Source organism: Macrobrachium rosenbergii, chromosome 41, assembly GCF_040412425.1.
Source record: "Macrobrachium rosenbergii isolate ZJJX-2024 chromosome 41, ASM4041242v1, whole genome shotgun sequence".
Taxonomy (NCBI): domain Eukaryota; kingdom Metazoa; phylum Arthropoda; class Malacostraca; order Decapoda; family Palaemonidae; genus Macrobrachium; species Macrobrachium rosenbergii.
In genome coordinates this window covers 35376072-35402653 of record NC_089781.1, presented here as the reverse complement: position 1 = coordinate 35402653, position 26582 = coordinate 35376072, and the positions used below count along the sequence as shown (strand labels likewise).

Here is a 26582-nt window from a genome sequence, read left to right as displayed (position 1 = left end):
TCCCCCCCCTCTCTCTCTCTCTCTCTCTCTCTCTCTCTCTCTCTCTCTCTCTCTCTCTTATCTCGCCCATTATCTTATATGTATATATGTACTATATATATATATATATACATAAATGTATATAAATATATATATATATATATATATATATATATATATATATATATATATATATATATATATATATATATATATATATATATATATATATATATATATATATATATACGTGTGTGTGTTTGTGTGTGTGTCTGCGTCTGTATTTGTGTGTGTGTGTCAGGTTGTGTAAATAATAAAAATAAATGATTATTAACTTAAGGATTAACATATAATGTAACTTAGGAATATGAAAAAAAGCAAAAAACCAGAGAATAAAAAATGAATTCAACTGTTTATGTACTTAGTTCAAAGATATTCGAGTACAATTGATCAGTGCAATTTTAGTTCACGTATCTAATTACGTCTTAATGATTTTCTTTTCACTTCCATGTTCCAAGTTCACTTCCAAACAAACATGTTTTTCTATTCATCTCTCTCTCTCTCTCTCTCTCTCTCTCTCTCTCTCTCTCTCTCTCTTATATAATTGTGCTTGCTTGCCTGTGCGGCTGCTGCATGCCGCCTTCAACTTTAAGCTCAGGCAAGTTTGAGTGAGAAGGGTGTAGGAATACAGGGGATTCTGGGTAAGGGAGGAGGAGGAGGAGGAGGAGGAGGAGGAGTCAGTTGGATAAACAAATAGACATATAAATGAAATGATAGTTAGGTAAACACACTTGCAAAAATAAAGAGGGGAAGAGAGCTAATTAGACTGAGATTCGGAACGATTGACAAGTGCGCTAAAATCTAAGCATACGAAAACGAGCAGAAAATTCTCTGTTGTGAAATTAAAACTGACGTAGGTGGCATGGCCGATAGACAGTAAAGGGTAGATGAAAGAGAGAGAGAGAGAGAGTGAGAGGGAGAGAGAGAGAGAGAGAATATATCTGCCTAGCAACTACGGAGCACTATTACCCAACGCTTCCTTGATATTTCACCAAAGTTCGCCTTTTCCCAAATAATATCGGTCATCACATTGGAGAAATGCAATAATTCAAGGTTTTAATTGAGAATTTTCCGCTCTCTTGTCTACCGTAATCGATCGATGAAAATATAATTTAGGCATCAGTAATACACCATAATTGCTTCCGCTGAAAACGTAACCTTTCAATGAGGTTTCTACAAATGTATATTTGCCGTTGATTGCGTGAAATGAATGTTGCGTAAGGAGCCTGCTATCAAACAAACTTTTAGATAATTGCTTTTGGTTGAATACAACGGAATGGAATTCACTAAACATGTTTTGCTCAAAGTTATTTTGCGTTGCAAATAATGTAATGTTATAAATCAGTTCATTAGGTCATGAGGCAGTCCAGTTTGGATCTGGTCTTAGGGGTGTCAAGGAGGCGCCTGCTTTCTTTCTTTCTTTCTTTTTTTTGTTTTAGTCGAAGAGGCTTGGTAAGGCGCTTATTCATTCGGTGTCTCATGTTACGATCACATTCGAAATATTCTATCCTTTTATCTCATAAAGCGTACATTTAGTAACTATAAGGAGCAGCGGAATGACCGTGGTATTCAAACAGTTTGAATACGACTTCATATTTTGTTCAGACGAAGGTAACACCACTTCTTTGAGTTCGGGGTTTTCTGTTTCGCATACATACCTGGCTGCGGTGGAAATATTTTCTAATATAATGATTACTGCAACGATTCATATATTTCTAGAAATTTTTCCCGAATGAAAGAATTTCTCATCATTCCAGGCTTTGTTCTGAATTATTTACAGAGTTAATATTCTATCTGTTTATGTAATCAAAATGAACTTAGCAATTACATGAAGATGCTTAAGTCATAAACAGGTCAAGCTTTCTTTGCTTGTCTGTCAGCCTGCTGAAACTAAATTCACGACAGTTTTATGAAACACCGTAATTTATCAATTACTCGAATTCGTCACTCATGGGAGCTTCTCAGATCATGAATGTTCTTTTTCGTTCTACACGTGTGTGTCTGCAACACATTACTTTACATAATCTAAAGCTAGTAGTTTGTAAATTTTTTCTCCAAGGGTAAATATCCAAGAGAAATACGCACTACTTCCGTAACGAGAGAGAGAGAGAGAGAGAGAGAGAGAGAGAGAGAGAGAGAGAGAGAGAGAGAGAGAGAGAGAATATTAGCTTATAGACGGAAGATTTTGAACTGTGAACTCCTAAATGCCAGCTGCTGTGAAAAAGAATACTGCTATTCTTGGCGTAAAATCGCTTCTGTGTCTAACATTTATGCATGTGATGTTAACATTACAGACAGAAAAATTATTCGTAAAAACCCACGTAAAAAGACATCAAAAGGTCAAAGACAGATTTTTTTTGTTTTATTTTAAAGATTTTTTAATGTTCATTATCACAAGTTTTGTTGTAAAAATGAGTTAAAAGCATAAACATGTCTAGGAACAAACATGTTAATAATCCATTAGCTTAGAGTAGTTTTAAATGTCGACTACCTTTGCAATCTCGTTATGCTCTTGATTACGGCAGATGGGATACATTTCTAATTTACTAATTTTTTTCCAGATCTCTCTCTCTCTCTCTCGGTGTCTGTTTCTGTCTCTGTCTCTCTCTCATACAACAGGTCTGAGGTCCAAAATCTCTGCTTAGGATAAAGGTACTAAAGTTTCAATAAAAGCATCGAATGCCTCACTTCCATTGATGCTTCTTTCTAAGGTAATGGCACACTTAGACACTACAGTTCTCACACGCAGGAAGAAGTACCAAAGACACTCAAGTTCAGCAGCTATATAGTGTTTTCGAACCACTTGAAAGCAACGGTCAAGTCAGGTCAATCACGGTAAGGAAGAGTGATTGTAATGGGATGCCGAAGAAGAGCAGTGAGCAAAGGGAAGCACTCCGTTCTCCTGAATAATGCATCTTGGCCAGGATAAAGCCAAGAGGAGAACGGAAGAGGATCTAGGTGGCTGTTGACTTACCGGCCGGAGAACTTTCAAAGGGCTCTGAGGTGTACCTGCCTGAGAGATAGCGCTGAAGTAGGCTGATTAAGATTCTTTGGTAAGGAAAGAGGATATCTAGCATAGGGAAGGTGGTCTGTTTTGCAGCATTATATAACGTCGTTGCTTCAAAGCAAGGTGAATGAATACCTCCGGTAAAAATATGGTTTCTGGAGCGAAAGGTGATCTGTGCTTAAACTTATGAACAGATATCTTTACCACGAGAATTTAATTTATTGGGGCATTTATCTTTACCACGTGAAGTGAATGCATAAAAGAACATCTTTGTCAGTGGAATTAAACTCATATAGACATCTTGATCACGTGAATCGAACTTATCAAGAAACCTCTACCATGTGAATTGAATTCATGAAACGAAATCTTTTGAACGTGATTTTAACTTACAGACATGCTTTCCAATGTGAACTGAACTCATGAATGCCAGGCTTTACTACAGGAATTGAACTCATAAAGGGACAGCTTCATAGTATGGATTGGATTCATAAAGGGACAAATTTATCCCACGAATGATTGAGCTTATAAAGGGCCATCTTTATCATAGGAACTTGTCTCATAAACGAAAGTCTTTATTACGAAAATCGAACTCATTAAGTGGCATCTTTATCACTTCAACTGAACTCATGAAAGGACATCTTTGCCGCGGCGATTGAACTCATAAAGCGACATATTTACCAGGTAATTAACAGTTGGTTGTAGGAGAAGAGGGTTGCGGAAGAAATTTACTGCAAGCGGGGATAGCCAGAGGAAGCAGCCATGAAGGTCATCACAGAAACCTACCTCGGTTTTCTCGTGATATCGCCGTTCGTTGCGATCATGTGACGAGCAGAAGGGATATCACCATCCGGGAAGAAACACAGGAGGGGGAAAAAGATGGAAGGGGATATTTTTCCCTCTTTCTTATGACTTTTGGGGGAATATTTAGCGGAGAGCAGCGACTAAATTGATGGGAGAGGGGGACGAAAGACGATTACAAAGGAAGAATATGAAAAATGGTCGAGGGAGGGAGGGTGGCTCAGAAATTAAGGATCCGAACGTGAAATTCCAGAGAAAGAATTGACCGGAAAGGTCTTTTTTAATCTTAACACGAATAATAAGCGGATTTCGCCCATACGCTAGCAGAGGTAGATAGATAGATAATGTCTTTTCTCATTCTAATATAGTATATTTTTAGTTTCTTTCTTGGTTTCATTCTTACGCACTTTGTGAAGTTATGTCCTCCTTATAATAAACAGCCTTTGCCGCATGAGAGGAAATGAATGTAAGCATGGCGCCTCGTTTTATTTAATTTGAAAAAGAAATTTTTCCTTTAATTTCTCAGTGCCTTCAGAAGCTCCACCTCGGCGCCATATCGGGAATATTCTCGCCATTTTTTCCCTGTGATGTGTTGCTTGATTTTTTGCTGTTCAACAATTTGATGGGTTTTGGTAGCAGCTTGTTTTCACTCGCTCCAGGTCTGTCTCAGTGCATATCAAATGTCGTCACCCTTCGACTTCTTGACGTCCTCCAATCTGTCAACTGGCTGTGAAATGGTTAACGCTTTTCAGACATTTTCTTCTCGGCTCTTCTATATTTTCTTTATGGTGGATGACACATACATATGTGACACTTCGATAACCTGGTCGGGTGCAACGATTATTTGCTTCAATTTTGTTGGCGGTGACTTCCTTTATTTCCATATTCTTGTCTCAGTTTGTGTAGGAATTGCATATTAAACGATGTATTTCTTTAGAGCCTAAGTGCTCATTTACACTGCTCACATGACTAGTTGTCCTGTAAGCAATGTATGAAGCTTCCTTTTGAGATATTTATGCACAAACAGCAATTATATGAAGATTTCTTTGGCATCTAGGCTTCGTTATTACAACATATGTTACCTATTACTGCGAAGTCATTAAGTTGTGAATACTTCTACATAAAAGTATTTGTGTTTAGTTTTCGTTATAAGTCGATACTTCTTTGTTGTTGCAAGAGTTGGCAGGAACTTTTTTTTTAATTTGGTTTCAATACATTAGGTAAGCAAAACAAGTAAGTTGTGCAACATTGCTCAGACGCTTTGCCAAACAACACCAAAACCATTAATTTTTATTTCTATTGTACATATTAGCAGGTGTATAATACACTCTACTGAAAGAAATTTATGATCACTTGCTAAAGTTCCATGAGACTATTCCTCCGCGCTCGGCCGTAATATCCTCATTGGAATGGACTCAAACAGCATCGAGCTTTTACCCAAGCTTTACCTTTGCTTCTTAATGGCTTATTCTTTTACTGGTAAGCTACTACCATAAGTAGCTGCATCAGATTTCATGCCTTTTCAAGATCAGACTCTCCGCAAAAGTAGCCACGTTGTTACTACGACGCTCTCGATTTTATCTTCTGTCATACTATATATATATATATATATATATATATATATATATATATATATATATATATATATATATATATATATATATATACATATATGTATAATATCATATATACATATATGTATATATATATATATATATATATTTATACATACACACATACATATATATATGTATATATATATACATACATACATATACATCATACATACATACTATACACACATATATGTATATAATATACACACACACACACACACATACACACACACATATATATATATATATATATATATATATATATATATATATATATATATATAACTTTTTATCACATCACCGTGATTCATATACAATCAGTAAGCTACAAACGTCCTTTAATATCCAATTGCTCTACCTCGGAAATAATATATTTTCATATATGTTATATATATATATATATATATATATATATATATATATATATATATATAAACATGTAAATGTAATATTAAGCATGTAAATGTGTATATTAAGCTGTTATCGGGGCGAGGTTAAATTTACAGTTTAAGTGATATAGAAATGATAATTGCGGCAATTACAAGCGTATCTCTATCCTAGTGCTAACTGTAAAGGTTATTGAAAATCTGATTTTACCAACCTTCTCTTAGTACCCTGACTGTAGAGTATTGCCTCCTGACAGACACTATGTCGACAGTAAACAACTGGGCACTTCTGCTTCTCTAATATATGCAAAAGTTACATCTAAGACAGCTTTGGCACATGATACGAGTTCAGAGTGTTTTAAAGTGATTGCAAGACTGTCTTTGCGGCTGTCGGCTCTGATATATGAGTTTCATAACCCCATTCACAGTTTTTTTAAGCGGCTGACAGCGAGGATTTGTTGTTGATAGCTAGTGTTAGATGTAGGACCTTTGTGGCTTTTAGGCTTTACCAGTGACGTGACTGTAGGTCTAGAAAATAATTTAATACTGTTTGTAAGTAATGCATTTCATGTGGCACTTATTCTCATCCCTAAATGATAAGTGAAATTGCTGCTAGGTTTAACAGTAATTTTGAAGGAATCACTAAGTTGTTTAGTTAGAGTGGTATGAAAAATCCAAGACTTTATAAATTAGTCAAACTCTGACCATACCACCGCTCCATAAGGCTTAGCTCCCCCTTACTGATTCTGAATTTTCGACTAGACTTGGTGTTACCTATGGCACTGCTGTAAGCTATTTTTCACAGTATATACGTAAAAGAATGCAATAATTTAATGCTGCCTTAAAACTAGGTGTTTGTAACGCCTTCAGTGTCAACAGCAACAGTTTATTAATGCCGCAGTCTTCAAAATGACCTTTTATTCTACTTTTATTTTCTCTGACTAGTTGTCAACAGGTTCCCGATATCTTTAGCTTCTAGAAGAGATTCCTAACAACTACTACAGTAGTATACTTCGGCCCATTGCTGGAAGATCCTATTTGTTCGTCTTCCGTTGGTCTGTTTCAACATGAAACTTCATTAACGTCTTCGGTGGGCTGTTACGTTGTGTATGCCAGAGTTATTCCGTATAATAATAATAATAATAATAATAATAATAATAATAATAATAATAATAATAATAATAATAATAAAGTCAATGTGGCAGAAGACCATATTTCTTAGGAGGTATATAAACCTTTACCCAGCAAATCTGGACAATATACTAAACATTTATAAGTCGGAGGCCTTGAACTGCTGCCACTACTGAACGGCAAATAACTACGAGGAAGCACACGGTCATTTTTAAAAAAAAGAACATTTGTTTAACCAGCGTCCGTAGGACTATGAAAAACTTGCATAAGAATGTTTAGTACAGACTAAGAATTATATTTTAAGAACAAGATAAATACAATGCATCTTACTCTGAACATATTGTAGTTAACAGGGAAATTAGCATTGTAAAAGCACCTATACAGTTTTCTCTAGCTCAGGGAAGAGAAGCCACACCAACAGCAGATAAGCTGGCCCAGCATGCCATTTATAATTTCAATATACCTTCAAACATGTTGTTACAGTCATATGCTTTACTGGACAGTGGGTGAAATAAATAGAGATTAACTGCTCTAGATTTGCACAAGGTAAAAAGTTATATATATCTATATCTTATTTGGCGAATACTTTTTGACAGCAAATACAGAAATGTTTATTTTTGGCTAAATTCAGGTCGTCATTTCGACCTTTTATTCAGGTTATTTTCCTTTTTTGAACTTCTACAATACAGTAAAAGCATTCAGCTTATAAATGACAACATAATTAACGTCCTGTCATGAAAACTAACTTTACTTAGACTAATGAAAGAGTGGGAGTTCTGTTTACTGTGGTGCAACTTATTCTTACAAGAATTAGATGGATACAGGTTACATTTTATATAACAGAGAAGTCATAATGATACCCTCTTGTTTAGACCTCACCAATTATATCAATGTCATGCATTCGTTTTGATGTTTGAGTAAGTTTGCTTGCTGAATGTTTAGGCTTATGGATAAGAGCTTGCATTTTCCTCAAAAGAATCTCGATGAGAATTTCCTTCAACTCCCTGCAAAGCTTTGAAAGTGAAAAATGTCTGTTCATGAAAGTGGTATCCTCAGTTTTGAGAAAACTGTGGCTTTGAACAATAAATATAGTTGCCCTTTTCATATGGTTTGATTTACACTGTTTTCAAATGGGCGTATTTATCAGTTTGTAGCGCAAGATTATGAACTCTTGTTGATGTTTGGATGGAATATTTCTTATCTTATACCGAAATCCCTTTTATCAGAGTAGTTTTAATTGTAGCTTCAAATTAACTTTATCATTTAAATTGTTTATTCGTTAATTCTCAATTTCAACATAGAACTCATAAATATTTACGAGTTTCCGCATCGAATGCCTTCATATTGTCCTATTAAGTGCATCAATAGATCAAACAGTTACCCATTTAGAGAGATGAGAAAACCTAACCTCCTGTGGTGTAAACCTAATCTCATGTAGATGTAGAGACCTAGCCTCAGTTTTCATAGAAACTAGTAAAAAATGCGCCGAAGTTTCTTCGGCACAATCCAGTTTTCTGTACAGCGTATAATGCTGTATGAAACTCTCAGCCACGGCCCATGAAACTCTCAGCCGCGGCCCATGAAACTTCCAGCCACGACCCGGTGGTGGCGTCTGTTGTTGGCCCCTATAGCGGTACCAGACACACGATCATGGCTAACTTTAACCTTAAGAATATAAAAACTACTGAGGCTAGAGGGCTGCAATTTGGTATGTTTGATGATTGGAGGTTGGATGATCAACATACCAATTAGCAACGCACCAGCCTCAATAGTTTTTAAGATCTGAGGGAGGACAGAAAAGTCGGACAGACAGACAAATAGCCATCTCCATTGTTTTCTTTTACAGAAAACAAAAAATGTGGAAGTTTTGCAAAACAACTTACCAAGATGACTTCTGTTGTAAGGCACCTCTACAATCAGGAATGAAGGAACCAGAGCTAATTAAAACGAGTAGTGGCAGTGTGCAGAAATCTGAACCCTGGCCTAAAGTATTGGCTTGATGGAATTAAATTAATGAAATGAAATAGCTTTGTAACCAAGAAACTAACAATGAAAACAAAGTTTATTTCCTACTTTTTCTGCATCTGCATATGAGAATGAAAATAACATTCAACAGGAGTGAAAGACTTGCGACTGTCTGTTGGCAAAACGTATACAGAGAAAAACAGAAATATAAACATATATATATGCTTGTAAGTTTGTATGTATGTATGTATGTATGTATGCCAGTGTGCATCTTTAAACAAATATATTGCGAGTATTTTCGTTTTCACAAACATTGAATCTTATATTTTCATAGCAATCACAGTGACGTACTTTTAAAAAATCTCTGAAATATATAATTATATTATTACTGTGGAAATTCAACGGCACATACTGTAGTACTAGTGTTCTGTTTAATCAATAAACTGCTAAAGGTGAAAAACAGTTGTTACACTGAGTGTATAAAATGCATTCACACTAACGAAGCAAGACAAAGAAACAATTAAAAAGTGTTATTCTAAACAAATTGGGAGGGCAGGTAAGATTCGTCTAAACAAACGTCTAGTAAGATGTCACGGAAAATGACTGCGTGGATTGATACTTCAATAAAGCCCGAGGTTTTATCTATAACTGTTTTGTTGACAGAGGCCATTTATTTTTGTTCAAAGGTTTATTTTATGACATTTTTGACATGGTTTAATTGTATTTCCCTTAATTATAGATAAGCTTTGTTCTTTGATTAAATAAGCTGCTGTGTACGAAAAGTGTGATTTCATCAACCTGTAAATGTTTTATTTTATGTTTTGTCTTTCATAATGAGATCTCCATTTCCTCACCACGGTTTTTAGGCTGGTTAACAAACATTTCAAGGAAATCTTTTCAGTCGGTTAGTCAATAAAAATGACGTCACCGGAGGACTTTCCAACGAGCGAAATGATCATTCACAACCTATCCAGGGGCAGAGCGAAATACTCGCACCCACCGTCGCTGTTTATTGCAAGACCTCGAAGACATTGCAGGTGCAACAGGGTGGTTATTGATGCTCCCGACTTCAGAATTTATGTTATGGAAAACGAAGATCCAAAATTCACAACCCAGCCCAAGTTATTCCTCGACGGGGCTCTTGAATTTCATTTTCAATTATTTGAACGTCCTGGGTGTGTCATAGGGCGAGACACCCCTTCGGGAGCCGTAGTGTTCACGCTTGGCTGTTTCCCTTCCGCGTGTCCAACTTTATAAAGGTTAAGGAATAAATAAACACGTATGCGCAGACAAACAAACGTGTACTGCAGTATCTTTCATTTATACAAACACGACTGGACATATGCATCTGCTGTACATACACGCTCGTGCTCAAAAAAAAAAAAAAAATGAACACAAGATCTACGGAAACGTTTTATAGGAATTGCATGAGTGTGTGCTGTTTTGAACAGGAAGTTTGATAAGACTGAATAATAAAAAAAATATGGGAACGCATTTTGAAAGGGCTGAGATAGAAATCACCTAAGAGAGAGAGAGAGAGAGAGAGAGAGAGAGAGAGAGAGAGAGAGAGAGAGAGAGAGAGGAATAAATATATAAAGAGATATTTGAATAAGCTCATTATGAACGAAGAAGTAGCACAGACTCCCTTCGCAGCCTAGAAACAAGTAAAAAATGCGCTGAAGTTTCTTCGGCGCAATCGAGTTTTCTGTCCGGTGGTGGCCTCAGCCAAAGTCCATAAAGCTATTAGCTGCGGCCCATGAAACTCAGCCACTGGCCGGTGGTGGACTATGTTGTTGGTACCTATAGCGTTGCCAGAAGTACGATTATGGCTAACCTTAACCTAAAACAAAATAAAAAAAAGATTCCTGAGGCTAGAGAGCTGCAATTTGGTATGTTTGATGACTGGAAGGTGGATGATCAACATAGCAATTTGCAGCCCTCTAGCCTCAGAAGTTTTTAAGATCTGAGGACGGACAGACAGACAAAGCCGGCACAATAGTTTTCTTTTACGGAAAACTAAAAACTTGAAGCCCCAGGAACGAGAGGAATTTAAATTTCAAGAAAGACGGAAATGTTTCGAACACGTGGTTAAGAAACCAGAATTTTTAGGGAGGAACGCAAAAAAAGCTGACAATAGTAGTGCTAAGAATGTATGAATTCTCTGAACCAAAACTCAAAAGAATGATGTTGTAGTGAGTGATCTTGCTTTCAGTATTTGATGGAGACGTGGACAAGTAAGTACGAACATGTGAATATTATACGTTTTTTATGTCTAAGTATTACACACACACACACACACACACACACACACACACACACACACATATATATAAGTATATATAGTATACTTATATATATATATATATATATATATATATATATATATATATATATATATAAGTATATATGTATATATATATATATATATATATATATGTATATATGTGAGTCTGTGTGTGTGTCTTTGCATACTTACTGTACGTGTCAAAAAGGCTAAAGATATAATCAATTGTAAAAAGATACCATAAGCATGATCACTGTCAATTATATTATTAGTTCTCCCAGTGTTATAGTTTCATCCAGTTTGCTTCACCATCAAACAAGAAATTATTGATGGTCGTGGCATTATCAGGGACGAGGCAACTGGTAATCAGAAATGGACTTGTCCAGGGTGGAATTTGCAAAGTTTTTCTCCTGCCTGATGAGGGATTGGATTGCGGAGAGCTCCCAATGAATGAAATCTGGATGGTCATTTGTGGAAATCCGTGAGGGGGACGGATGGCGATCTACTCTCGCTTGACAGACGTGTGAATAAATACCTACCGGACAGGACCCTCAAAAAGCCCTTCACTCATGACACTAAATCAATACACCTGCTGTTTAGCCCTTCTAGAGATGTGTGGTTTATTTACAGAGGCACATGATTGTTGTCGACTATCTTTTGTTGGTAGACAACTTTTGGATACTTCAGGCGAATTGAAAATTGTATGTTAAAAATTATTTCTTTTAATCAAAGAAATGCTTTTCTAAGAAGAATATGAATATTTTTAAAAATAATATAAGCATTAACTGTAAATTTATGTAAAATAATGAACGTAAATTTATGTAAAATAATGAGTGACTGTAAATTATGTAAAATAATGAGTGACTGTAAATTTATGTAAAATAATGAATGGCTGTAAATTTATGTAAAATAATGAATGACTATAAATTTACGTAAAATAATGAATGGAAAATAGATGAATGTGGTGTACTGATAGATACAAGTGTCCTTGGTATTCCCAAGTACAATGCCGAAGTGCCTCCCAGTCAAGCACTTTTTGTGTTCAATGTATAACTTTATTGAATATGTTAATGTGTACTACATTTTGCCCGACTGTTCTCAATAATATCACTTTACCTGATAAATGTTGAAGTTGGTGACGTTTGCGGTGCAAAGTCGAATCTGTGGCTGTGATTGGCCGGAGGAGAGGCGAGATCGTGACCATGATTGGTCAACGGCGATGGCACCGCCCCTCCTGCTAGTGACGTCACGGGCATGCTCATCATCATTTTGAAGAAGGTGCCAAGTCCTTCGAATGACTCTCTTCAATTTTCACAGCAGGCCCTTTACGCTTTCACACACCGGCAGCGCGTACGGAACATCGTCACTTCCAAATGGAAATAATGTTTATCGCTTCCTCACTCGCAAAAGGTTCACTTTCCACGTTTTACCACCGAGACCGATTCAGTCCAGAGAAACTTGTGGGCGACTCTTCAGGTGGGGATTAAACGTCTATTGGTTTTAGGCAACTTGGATGGGCTTCGATAAAAATATACAACTTAATGCTAAATACCCTGTTGTGGGATCGATCACGGCAGATGATGACGGTCATGAAGAGAGATCACACCATGGATGCTTACAAACAAAGAGAGAGACAGAAATCGCAGAGAAAAAAATTTCCTCTTCTTCCGTTCCACCCGTATACTCTCTACCTGAGGGAGATCGTGGTAATGATGATGATGGTCTTGATGGAGATGATGATGATGATGATGATGAAGATGATGAAGGTTCAGCTTGAAACTCCGTAGTCCCTGCAATGAGAGAAAAGGTTTGTATTAGCAAAGAGTCGTTGGAAATTTGATGTTTTGCCTGATGTTACTTGGAAAAGAAAAATAGGCTAATTGTCTGAGTGTTTTGACATGAATATCTATAACACTTTTTTTGTGGGTGGCTGCCAAGACTGGAAATAGCCCATATCTATGAAATCAACATCATCCGTAATGAATAAAGAGAGCAAAGAACCCGCACACACATACATACATGCATGAATACAGATATACATACACACACACGCACACACACACACACATATATATATAATATACATATGAAACTCAGCAATTTTCCTTAATAGGAGGAGTTGAGAGAAAGCAGTAGGCTACAGCAGTTAGCAGGCACTGCTATGTTTACCCCTTTTCCTCTTGTATGAATGATGATGAAATATCTTTTATCAGTTTGCCTATTGTCTCCATTACATGATGCATCCTTTTTATCAGTGTCTTTTCTTTGTCCACGGTATCAGATTTTTACTCTTCAATTCTTTATTCATTCCTTTACATTAGAATTATTTTTGCATTCCCTCTTAGATATTTCTTCTCTCACCAATTACTCTTTGATCATGCATATTTGATCAACCATTTTAAAAAGAAACGCAAGGGCAATGTTTGAACGTCAACTTAATATCTCGTTGAAACCTGGCTTATTACTGTCGTAGCAGCACTCGTGTTGATTTCGGAAATAATGGCTTTGAACTGGGTGGTTAATTGTACAGCTAACAAACTCCAGGGGTCCCTGAAATTGTACACTTGGTACAAGAAAAATGCCGCAAATCTTCATGACTTGCAGGCGAAGTACTGGTAGCATCATCTTAAAGAACAAGAAAAACACTCATGCTACTAGTCCAGTAATGGTAAGTCTACAAAGAGAATCCGAAGAGTCTAGCTACGTTCGTCTTACAGAAGATGATTGTTGAGTCACTGTAGGTAGTCATGGCATTTTGTTTTCCACTAAGAATAGTGACTTGCCCCAGAAATTGAAGCTCCGGGAAGTGATGGAAAGACCTGCATGATGAATGGAATAAATGAATATTTTACAAGTAGGGGGGTATTGCCTACAGTGCACATCACGGGGTGCATTGTAGGCATTACTTAAGGATCTTTGCTGCGTCCCTTCGCCCCTTAGCTACAACCCCTTTCATTCCTTTTACTGTACCTCCATTCAAATTATCTCTCTTCCATCTTACTTTCTCCTCTCTCCTTACAATTGATTTATAGTGAAACTGCGAGGATTTCCTCTTGTTACCATTTCAACCCTACCTACTCCCAATTTCCTTTATAGCGCTGAATGACCTCATAGGTCCCGGTGCTTGGCCTTTGGCCTAAACTCTATATACTACTATAGTCTCCTCGCACTAACCTGCATAGCTTGCAGGATTCGTCAGTATTGTATCTATTTCGAATTTAATCATTAACAAGCATACAAAATATAGCATATCATTACAAAAATCTTGATGCAATATATAAATTTCTATTCTTTCTGCATAGTTGTTGTCACTGAAATACTTGTCATTGTATAAAAACACACGAAGAAAAAAAAACCAGAGTGCTACTGTATGCAAAAAAGGGGAGGCGTGCTGGTTAATGGAACAGCCATTGTTTTGGCGACAACACAAATAATTATTTTTACTGATTAACTAATCTTTAATTTGTATTTGAATTTATGTTTGGGTTAAATCGTAAGAGCAATACTCTTTGGTTCAAGGTGATCTAAAATTAATTTGCTATAGGACTACGTAAATTTTATGCTATTTTCGAGCTAATTGAAGGGGAAATAAAAAAGCTATATAGTTTTTAATGTATTTATTGAGTAATAATAATACTAAATCGGGAAATATCAGTCGAAAAATCATATGTATGTATCTTTCCTATAAGCCAAGAAGCATGTATTAAAATGACATAACGTTAAAGTTATAATTTAAAAGTGAATGTTAGCAAACGAAGGCAATTAACCACATATAGGCCTATAGCCTACAGGTTCATTTACGATACGACTGCATAAATTCATAAACAAACCTCTTAATATAATTGCTTAAATGTATAGTCGCATAAAACAAAGGGTAAATAAAGAAGAAATATAATTTTTTGGTTCATACAATTATTGGAACTAGACCCATGCGAGGCTACCAATCGGCTCCGCCAGATTCAACCACTTAACCAAGGAATTTTAGTAAATAGCCTAACCGATCTGTGAACCGCAACTATCTCCAAGTATTCTAAATTCTAGCGATGATAATTTTCTGAGTTTGACTACATGTGGAATAAGAACTCTTGTAACTCTAGTTCAGCTCTGTGATAAAAATCTTATACTGGTACTCATTATTGCCACTGGATAAACAAAACAAAACAAAAAAAAGATAAAAATAAAATACAAAAAATAAATAAAACAAAACGGATGGAAGAAAATGCCTCGTTTTAGACCAGTTTTTTTTTTCACTATTTGTTAGGAGATATCTAACACTTTTCTGAAAGTTTACCCATCTTTGTTGAACTGGATCAAACCTTCCATTCCTAACCAACCATCTACGGACACGTGTGGCCCTTAACAACTGGATTGGAACTGGAGAGCTGGGGAAAATTATTAATAGACCTACTATGGGCAATGCTTATCTGATCTTCCTCCTCCGATCGCTCATTACGAATATAATATAAAAAGACACCTTTACTTTGTGTTAGATTACGCAGGAAATCAAATAGGTAAATATATGAAGCTATGTAAGTATTTACCTTCAAATGGGATGAAAAATATCAGAAATTTGTTGACGTCAATGAAATCAGCTGATGAGGTGACAAGTGTAAGATTCCATATCCCGCCAAAACAATGGCTGTTCCATTAACCAGCACGCCTCCCCTTTCTTTGCATACAGTTGCACTCGTTTTTTTCTTCGTTTTTTTTTTATACAATGACAGGTGTTTCAGTGACAGCAACTATGCAGAAAAAATAGAAATTTATATATTACATCAAAATTTTGTAATGATATGCTATATTTTGTATGCTTGTTATTGATTAAATTCGAAATAGATACAATACTGACGAATCCTGCAATCCATACAGTTACAGTGGTGGGCGGGGCTTCTCCGCCAGGTTAGTGCGAGGAGGCTATACTACTACAAGTAAACAGTGAATGACCAACGCAACAAATGGCCACAGCAAATGCAATTAGTTATCTCAGTGTCAAAACATCACTAGGATATGCTTTTGGGTAAGGGGGTGGGGGCACAGTGGAGGTATCCAGCCCAACCCCCTTCGTCAGTGCGTCATAGATGAGGTTAGATTAGGTAAGGGTGCGTTTCTGGTCTGTTCGCGCTGTCATTTGGTGTATATCCTGGCCTGGATTGGCGGGCCTTTTCGTGCTTTTGTTATAGAACAATGGGTGCAAATTTTGGCTTCTAAAGACAGATTTGCTTATAATTAACGAAAAGAATTAACGACTGTATTCTGTGCATGTTTTCTTTACCCATTTCTCGAGAACCATGAGCTGAGGACACTAGTATTCTATTGCCTTCCACTTCCACCGCACAGAAACACAAGCGCATGTATACTGATTTTCCAGTAGAACAATCCTAGTACTATTTTGAAAACCAATTGGCTTCATATCTTAAGAGCCTGTAAAACTCATAAGCTAAGAAGTAATTGGACAAAATACCTCGTCTCGTTGCTAAAAAAGAAAAAATTTTCCTAAATCTTTGGGGTATTGGCTAGATAAACCGGCTTAGTATTAAGAGACTAATTTTCGTTTTTTTTGTTTTTTTATTTTCGTAAGATGAAATGTAAATTTTTATTTCAGGAATAATATTTTCCTATAAAAGTTCAAGCTTTTCTAACTGTAGCTTTCATCGTCAGTAAAGCTACATCGTTAGATAAAAATGATGTTCGCACTCAGCAGATGACACGTTAAGTCGAAATTGAAGTCTGTCTGCAAGTCTTTGAAATATTGATATTTCTCAAGATATCCCACTCAAATGACAGCTAAATCTTACTGATGAAATTAGGCGCAGTAACACCACTATCATGATCAAAATGATTAGTAAAATCAGTTGGTTCAAGGTCCCTTTAATACCTGTGAAACTTGTTAGGGCTTCAGAAAATATTGTTTTGCGTCATCATGCTAAAATTACGACTAGCATAACTCATTTGATGGCATCATGACAGCAAGAGAAAGGAATTGCTATAAATAGGTGTCAGTCTTTAAATTATCTCAGTGGTAAGTACTCAAACAGGGTTCTGGTTTCTGGTACATGATTCTTCATGTACCGTGCGCAAACTCCATTTTCCTGATCGTCTGGTATAAATGCTATTAGGACATCTGTTGTAGGAAATGTGTTCACGAAAGTGCAAATTTCTGGATGTTCCACCTCTCAGCTTATTTCGTCATTCGTGAGGGCACGTATATTCATGGTGTGATATCGCAAAATTATGGGCGATTCGCTCGATAAAAAACTACAAGACTGTTTTGCGGAATTACCCATGCTCAGTTTGTAAGAAAACAAAATCATCTGGAAATCCACAGTAATGCCGAATAATTTTAGCAGATGAAAATGCGACCCCGCCTTACGTTGATTGCTCAGACAAACTGGAAACTCGAAGCAAATACTTTTTCACAAGCCCTTATTCATTCATTCGTTAGCTTTCAGCAGACTCAAGGTACCAAGGACGAGAAGAAAGAGCGTTGCAAAAGCAAGGTCAGAATAGAACAGCTCCTCCTGAGAAGGAGAGAGAAGGGATGGAAGGCTTTTCACCAATAATGAAGATGGAAAAAGATAATTAAAACCATTTCAGACATATTGCTAATTGACGTTAATGTCAATGCAAATTCCCTGTGTGCGTGTGTTTGTGTGTGTCTGTAAGAATGACCATTTCTATGGTAAAATGTTTTAATGAATAAACACATTTTACCAATAATCAAATAAAAACACTTTAATGAATAAAGTATTTTTTAATTTGATTATTAAATGATTAAAGTTATTGGGTCTCTCAACACGTCTAAAATGAGGGTGCTGTCTAGAATCTCACACCAAGGTACTTTCATATGCACACAGATACAGGCTGCCGTGGTAAGAGAAAGGCTGGGTACCGAGAGCAAGATCCCATGCTGGCATAAGGCCAGTTTAATCAAGAAGAAAGGTTCGAAGAGGTACTGTCGACCGCAATTCTAAAGGTAGAATTCATTACACATAGTTTATCGTTGTTTCGCATTAAAGAATCATTGTCTTGTTGAGTCACTTCTATAATCTCCTATTGGGATGATAAAATGGGAAGAAATTCAAGAAACGTAACAGCTGTAATAGACTGCATGATCCGATTCGAGAAATAAATTCCACTATTTAATTATTCTCTGATCACCACGTGAGCCCGCGTCAATAAGATAATAACGTCCTTTTAAATGGAACATATACATTTTTGAATGCACATGGTTATGTAATTTAGAGAAGAGAACAGCAAGAGTTATGAAGCGGAACTGAAAAAGACGAGAATCCATTTTCCTTTGTTCAGTGGCGGTGATTAACTATGTAAAATAAAAGGAGACGAGCTTAATGAAATCGATTTTACCAGGTCTCCCCACTGGCGGATATGATAGAGTAAGAATTGAAAGTCAAACAGTTACAGCAAATTACATCACGTTAACTGACTTCGAACCTCTGTTATTCACAAGCAAAAAGAGAGCACTAAGGAAGGCAAACCGTTTCATGTCATGAAAACTGTCAGTCGGTGGTTAGGGGCTGAAAACTCGTATCTTCAACCACTATCACGTTTAGTTATTTCCAATGCAAGGCAATGATATACAACTTCACTGTATGCACTGGAATGCGATATCTATATTATAGGAATGAACAGAAGTATCAAGAGTTAAACAGTGTACATTATGAACGAAGTCTGCACAAATTTTTGTGACACAAGTACATTGTTAATCTTTTTTAAGTTTTATTTACATGAGCTCGCTACCTGAATCTGTGCCACTACGGTTGGTGGTTTCATTTCTTATTTATAATCACACCTATTTATATTATTAATTATTCTATGACACACACATACATGCATACACACACACACACACACACACACACACACACATATATATATATATATATATATATATATATATATATATATACATACACATAACAGATTCTGCCATACGTATTCGTACCATTGTTAACTTATAATGCACGTCTAAATGCATGCAAGCATCTCTCTCTCTCTCTCTCTCTCTCTCTCTCTCTCTCTCTCTCTCTCTCTCTCTCTCTCTCTCTCACTCACACACACACACACACACACACACACATATATATATATATATATATGTGTGTGTGTGTGTGTGTGTGTGTGTGTGTGTGTGTGCACGCAAAACATCGCAAGGACGTATTACAAATGACTGCATATTTGTCTCTCATAACAGATATTAGACAATAACATAAAGCAGTGTAATATTACTGACCAGCTCATTAAACCTTCATGCATAAATGGGCAGAGGTGGAAAGACAAAATTTTCCAGACCTCAGTTTCAGAACGTGGAGAACTTAATGAACAGAAATGCCTCTTCACCAGGCTACATTCTCTCGAAAAAGAAAGACGCCCTCAGGAGTATGCCTACAAATAACATGAGAACCAATAAAGGAAACATACGATTAAGAAGAAAAATTCTCAATACATGTAGGGAGTTTATTGATGAACGGTTTCCTCGTGTGTTAACTCCTTTGTTTGTATGGCTCTTGATGTGTGGCCTCTTTCTCCAGCTCCATAAGAACGAATTGCTGCCGCTATGCCGTGTTTGTTTAATGGTCAGAGGGTTTTATGATATTAATCATGTGAAATGAGTTGCAAACACTGGAATAATGAGATACACAGAAAATGGACACGTCATGAGTTATGCCAATATTCGATTCCCTGGTACGAATGAAGGACCGAGGAACTGAAGATATTTGCAGCATATAACCGATTTAATTTACCTCTCAAGAACGAAAGAAAACTCATACACGTAGAAAAAAAATACTGAATCGTTCAATTTACTTTATAGCAAATCGTGGGAAGCCAAAACGGATCTTTCTTAGAAAGTGATCCCCAAGGGTTTTTGGGGGTCGTTATCTAAGACTAATATTTTTGGAAGTCATTATCTTTATGATATTTACAGTCTTTGGTTTATGTTTCTACGGTAATCTCCAACGAGCTTGTGCTAAAGACGCCGCGAAGATGAATACATACCCAATTAAAACCCTTGGGGGTCACTTTCTCGGAAAGATCCGCCAAAAAACAGATATATTAATGAGATGTATTTCTAATGCGATAAAACAAAATGAATGAGTTGGGAATTGTACTGACACTGCCATGCTTTTCATTTATCTTTCCTTTTTTTTTTTGTCCCTTTCAGCCGTACACCGAGACGATGTCGAGACGGATTAACAAACCTCCACTGTTGAATGAGTGAAGAGAGAAGCCTGCAATATTCACCATTGCATCACAATGAAGGTATAAATGAATAATTCGTTCAGGAGTTATAGCTGGAAGGCATTACAAATTTACTATTATTATTATTCTCTCTCTCTCTCTCTCTCTCTCTCTCTCTCTCTCTCTCTCTATGATACCCTACACTCAAGCAAAAATCACCTTGTATGAAATTTCGATTGTACCTCAAGGCCCACTTCATATTAGAGCGTTCGTTTTCATAGAGGCCATAATGATTTTCGTGTAATGCTTTCAAGGTCGGTCATGAAGCGATTACCAACTCTTTTCTTCGGAAGCGATTGATTCTTATATAAAAGAATTTAAATTGCACTTAATGATATTCATCACCAAAATCTCAAGAACAGGCTCTTGGGTCATGTAGCATTTTGCACAATCCTTGGATTTTTAAACAATCAAGACAGCGAGTAAGGAAGGAAATAATATAGTCTTTTGAACAGAGCAAACAAAATTCTCTCCTATTTTTTGTGTCTCAATTTCCTCATACACGCTAACATTCTCTTTATCATTCGTCTTTCTTTCCTTCCACGCTTCCTCCTCTACTTGACAGCGTGACTCTTAGCGTTTGTCGTCTACCTCCCCCCCTCCCCACCCCCTCATCCACCATCTCTGTGTAGCCATAAAAGGACTTAAATCAGTGCCTCTGACATTTCCCAAAATAACACGAGACTGAGTCGCCGACAGCCGACGAACAACTGGGTGTGAATTAATCGCTACGTTAGCTTCAGCTTATGCTTATCTTGTAAACATTTATTCCCGCCATTCTGTTTATTTTTTATCTTCTTTTACTCAGTTTATTGCCAAAGTTTCAAGTAGAACTTTCTTTTTGTTTTATGTCTATTACAGTCGTCCTTTCTTTTTGTTTAAAGTCCATTTTGCGTTTACTGGCTTCTATATCAAGCTCATCGGTGCCTTGTTGATGTAAACGTACAAATCTTTCACTATTTCAGTCAAGGTCGACGTTTATACTGCCACTGGTCTTTATTTCAAACCCATTTGTTCCTTGTTCATTCGGGCAAACAAGACAATACTGTCTAATAACCTTACTCTTTCAGTCAAGGTCAATGCACTGACAACCACTAATCTTTATTTTTAACTAATCCATACTTTGTTTTTAATTCCGATAGCCGAAATTTAAACTCACTTCTTTCAGTCAAGGTCAGGGAACAGAGTGCATGAAGCAACTGCAAAGAGGCTGATCAAATCATAAAGTGACCAAAATCTGCGTAATATTTCTATGGTAAAAATGAGCTTCTGTAGATAGATGAGCACTTATTCTTGAATAAGGAATGGCAATTATATAGTTTAAGTAAAATGAGTAGTGTTTAAATTATAGTAGCGTTTATGCTGGAAATTTGTTCTAACTCAGTGACCTGGTATAACGTCCAATATGCTACTTACGAGAGAGAGAGAGAGAGAGAGAGAGAGAGAGAGAGAGAGAGAGAGAGAGAGAGAGAGAGAGAGAGAGAGAGAGAGAAGGGTCAGTGTTTGATATGGCAATGAGAAGTTTTGATATATTTGCAATCACTAATTAGAAGGAAGAAAATTTACGAGAAGGATAATACCGTCTTTTATGCATAAGCAGCACACAACTGTTTACATGAATAACGGCTGCGTACCTTTATCAGTACCTTTATCGAAGTTCTTACATGATATGAACACTTGAATATTAATAATGAGAGCTGTTTTAGGTTAAATTTCAAATCAAATGACAATAACAGGTTGAAACTATTGATCAGATACTGACAGGGATTTTTTTCCCACGATGTATACTGATCAGTAAAAAGTTTCACAGGTTCCAGCAAGTTATTTTGTTCAGATTCCTACCATCCCATTGGCAATATTAAATGGACATTAAAAAGAAATAGCACAGAAAACATAAATAAACGTGATAAGTACGACCTCTGGTGTGACACCAGATGGTATTAAATGGAACTAAAAATAATCAGTGAAATTAAAGGTGAAAGCGAGAATGGGCGTCTGGCATCCGTTCACCTACCCGTCTACTGAAGACGACAACACTACTTACAGTCTAAAATTGGACACACACACACACACACACACACACACACACACACACACACACACACACATATATATATATATATATATATATATATATATATATATATATATATATATATATATATATATATATATATATATATATATATGTAGAGTCTACTGGTCACTTTTACCAGACACATATGTAATTCTAATAGCCACAATGACCTCTTAACTTCTCGAATTCTTCGCGGTTTTTTGGATATGCTAAAGCGCAAAGAATTCGAGAAGTTAAGAGGGCATTGTGGCTATTAGAAATATATATATATATATATATATATATATATATATATATATATATATATATATATATATATATATATATATATATATATATATATATACATATACTAATATATACATATATAATATATATGTATATATATATGTGTGTGTGTGTGTAAATTTTTGTCACTTATACACTCGCATTTTTGTTATATTCACAAATAAGCCACAAATACTGTCTAATAGCCAGTTCACTATACCTTGGAAATAACTTGCGCCCAACATGATAAATTTTAGATCATTGGTGACTTAATTTCTTAATTCTAGTCACTGCATAATACCTCATTTATTGTGAATAATGATGAGGCCGACTAATTTTCCTTCAATTACAGCAAATGAGCCGGTCAAGGTACTTAGAATCTCATACCAGGTTCACGTTTTTTAAGCCGAGGAAAAACAACATGCAATTTTGCTGACATCATTTTCTATGAAGTGGTCGCGCAGGAAAACAAACGTCACTTGTGCATTTTCATAATTTAGGTTTCACAGGAGGAGAGCTTGAAGATCCACAGCGAATGGCTTTCTTTGACAGAATAACATACCCAAAACATTGCTATTAAATATATTGACATTCAGATATACAATTTTTCTCATATATTTCTGAATTCTTGCATCAATATATCTGCTTAATTCATATAAGGAACGTCTTTCATGACTTATAATTAGCCATGGGAATATTCTTTTAAAAACAATCTTTTCATTACGTCTGTAACCTGTGAGAATTTTCATTAAAGACAGGTACGTGAGTTTTATTTTTCTTAACTTCTCGATAACTATGAAAGCAAGACCATAATGAATTTAAGAAGTACAGCAGAAGCAAACCTGGTACTTGAATACTTTTTATTAAGTTCTACAGTAACTTTTACGAATGGAAAGATGGAAGGTTGGGTTCTATTGCATAAAGATCCCACTTCCGGTATATTTTCTCGAATAGAAATCTGAACAAGGGCTCAGAGCAATGGGCATCCGTCTGTTTTTCACGACAGGGCTGCAAAAAGGCTCTGAAGACACGCGTTGCCCTGAGCTGCGTGAGATCAGCCAGTTTCCACGACTTTATTGTGCGAAGGATTCATTCTTTGTCAGACTGCCGTCTTCGCCAACATTATCTCTATCTATACCTTTTTTTCTTTTGATTTGAAGTCTTATTATTCATTGCTACATATTTCATTGATGGCTTCCCTGAACTTAGACTGTCAGATGTTGGGAATATAAGCGAACATCCCACTGACAATGTCCCAGCTACTCTTGGAGTCAGACCGCAGGGCAATGCTGCTCTGTTGCCGTATCCCTAAAAAGTTAGTTTTTTAAGCTATTAGTTTTTAACGATTTAATAAAAAAGTAAAACGTATTTTCATGCTTGAAAGAATAAGGCAGCAATAAACCTCAGGCAAATGGAATAAACTAATTCACTAACTAGACATTCCAGTGATCGCTTTAGCAGTCGTTAATTAACGGGGGATTTGGTGGCGATCCGTTAATCCGAAATCAATCATGGCAGTTCCATTCGTTTATTAGTTCAATTAATTAATTAAGTGATGGAGAGGAAAAGGGATTCACAAAATTGGCAGTCTAAACAATTAGCGAGGAAGCTAAAGAGTTCGCTGTTACCTCATGGCTGAATGCAAGGTCGGCTAATCTACATTAGCAATTAGAGCCATCTCATTCGCTCCCGAATCCAAACTTTTCCATGATGAGAGCGCTCGTCCTCTCCCTAATCGTTCCAGTTTATAACAATCAAACACTGCACGAGATGGTCCGCCATTGCATCTGGAAATCTAATACTCAGCTGTCTACAGCCTAATTAACCTGGGCTATCAAAGGCAATCCGGCAATTACGACAGGCATCTAATTAGGTAACCTATCACTTCAAGTCAATTTTGCAATTTCGTTACATATTGCTCCTGCAGTCTTCATTTGCATAAATGTTTCATTGGCAAATTTCATGGCGGGCGCGCCTGTTTCGCTCTGGGGGCGTCCCCGTCCCCAGTGGCCACAGCGGGCGTTGTTGTATCGTATCGAAGCTGTCTTGGCTTGGGAGGGGTCGTTGTATAGGTGTTATACCCTAGATTCCTTTCACATCTGTCTACCCGCCTGTTTACCTTGATGCAACAGTTACATTCTAAATTCACATTCATTTTGAATCCATAAGAAAAGCAGACTTCGCTTGTCTCTCTGTACGGTTGAGAAGGAAGATATAGCTATCCTTGATTTGACTGAACCCAAATATGAATTACAACCGTTTTGATTCTGTAAGCTTTAGTCCTCCCTACCAACAGTGAGTTGGATATAACTTTGTATGACTTAACCAGTGACACGACCATTGTATAACTGTCAAATGCAGCTGCATTTATTGTTTTTAATAGCTATTTAGTAAAGAGTTTTATAAATACTGAGGTCTCCAAATAGCAAGGAAGTATTTTTTAATATTTCACGCGAGCAGGAGTGGATATAAAGTCGAGGGAAACATTAACTAAAAGCTAAAGGTATTAAAAAGTGTTCTTCCTTGTTAATCACTCGATAAGAAATGCACTACCCGAATAAAGTACAAAGCCCCTTAGTTGTTTCTACAAGCTCGTCTTCACCAAGAAAGAAAGAATTCGGCGTACTTTCAAGAGTCGCATTACTCGAGTGTCAGTGATTTCCTGCGGGATGATGAGCTGAAAAATATCTGTTGGGATTTCTACCTACATCCTAATTCCATTATGCTATTAGTTTAATAGCTTAATGCATTTAGCGCTCAAACTGTAGACTAATATATTCAGCAAAGTGCATTGCAACGTTAGTATTATAAAAGGCTTTTAGCGATGTTTTCCAGTCTTATGTGATAATTGGGTGCATTTCCATCCCGCTCCCAAACAGGATGCTCTCTGTTCTCCCCCGGCATAGACAGCGGTGCAGCATCTATGGACCGCGGAAGCTACATTTAAATAAATTGCCCCAGCTATAAACGGAAATATTTTTGCAATTGCATACTGCAGCGACGAAAAGTGACCATTGCACTGTTTATGTGATATTTGAAGTATGAGTAAATGCTTCGTACACACGGAAAGTTTTAAAGATTCAAACTAAATGTAACATCAAGGGGAAGTATGAATTTCCATTTTTTTCCATCCGGTAAACGCGCAGAAGACGTCAGAAACTTTACCGGGAAAATACATAAATGCATAAACCAAACGCGATCTCTCTCGAGGGGCGCTCCTGGATTTTTTCTCATTTGTTACCTGAGTCACATTCTTCCTTATCTTCCACATCCTCTTCCTCTCGCCCTTCCTCGCCCTAAATCTTCCTTTCCATCCTTCGCTGCCCCCTCCCTCCCTCAATCTTCCTCTCCATCGCCCTCTCCCCACGTCCCAACCCCCAACCCCAACCCGCGCCAACTCCCACAGCCCGACCGTCTCCCGCCATTCCTCAGGACCCATTCAACATGGTCTCGGGATGCAGGAAATAAAAAGAGCTATAATTATGACGAGCTCACAATAGATTGGCAGATCAATACAAGATAAATGCGCTCAAAAACACCCAAGGAGAATCCGTCTGGAGATTTTGTGACAAAGATTCTTTCTCCTTCCATTTCTTCTCCTTATTTTTCCCTGCCCACTCCACTGCCAGGGCTCCGGCCTCTCCCACCCCTTCCCCCTTCCCACTCCCCGCCCTACCCTCCTTTACCTATCTGGCATTGTTCCATGGCGAGAAGGCAGAGCGAAGAGAGAGAGAGAGAGAGAGAGAGAGAGAGA

The 26582-nt window shown here is 36.8% G+C and overlaps 1 protein-coding gene across 3 annotated transcripts in view; it reads right to left on the bottom strand.

Moving 5' to 3' along the window:
- Nucleotides 1-26582, bottom strand: part of LOC136826797 (ecdysone-induced protein 78C-like) — a 454270-nt gene that overhangs the window by 292157 nt on the left and 135531 nt on the right. For all 3 annotated transcript variants that reach the window (XM_067084235.1, XM_067084232.1, XM_067084233.1), the window contains exon 2: nucleotides 12343-13016. In XM_067084235.1, the coding sequence (XP_066940336.1) occupies nucleotides 12343-12494 (152 nt within the window). In that variant the 5' untranslated portion in view covers nucleotides 12495-13016. The remainder of the gene's footprint in view (nucleotides 1-12342; nucleotides 13017-26582) is intronic.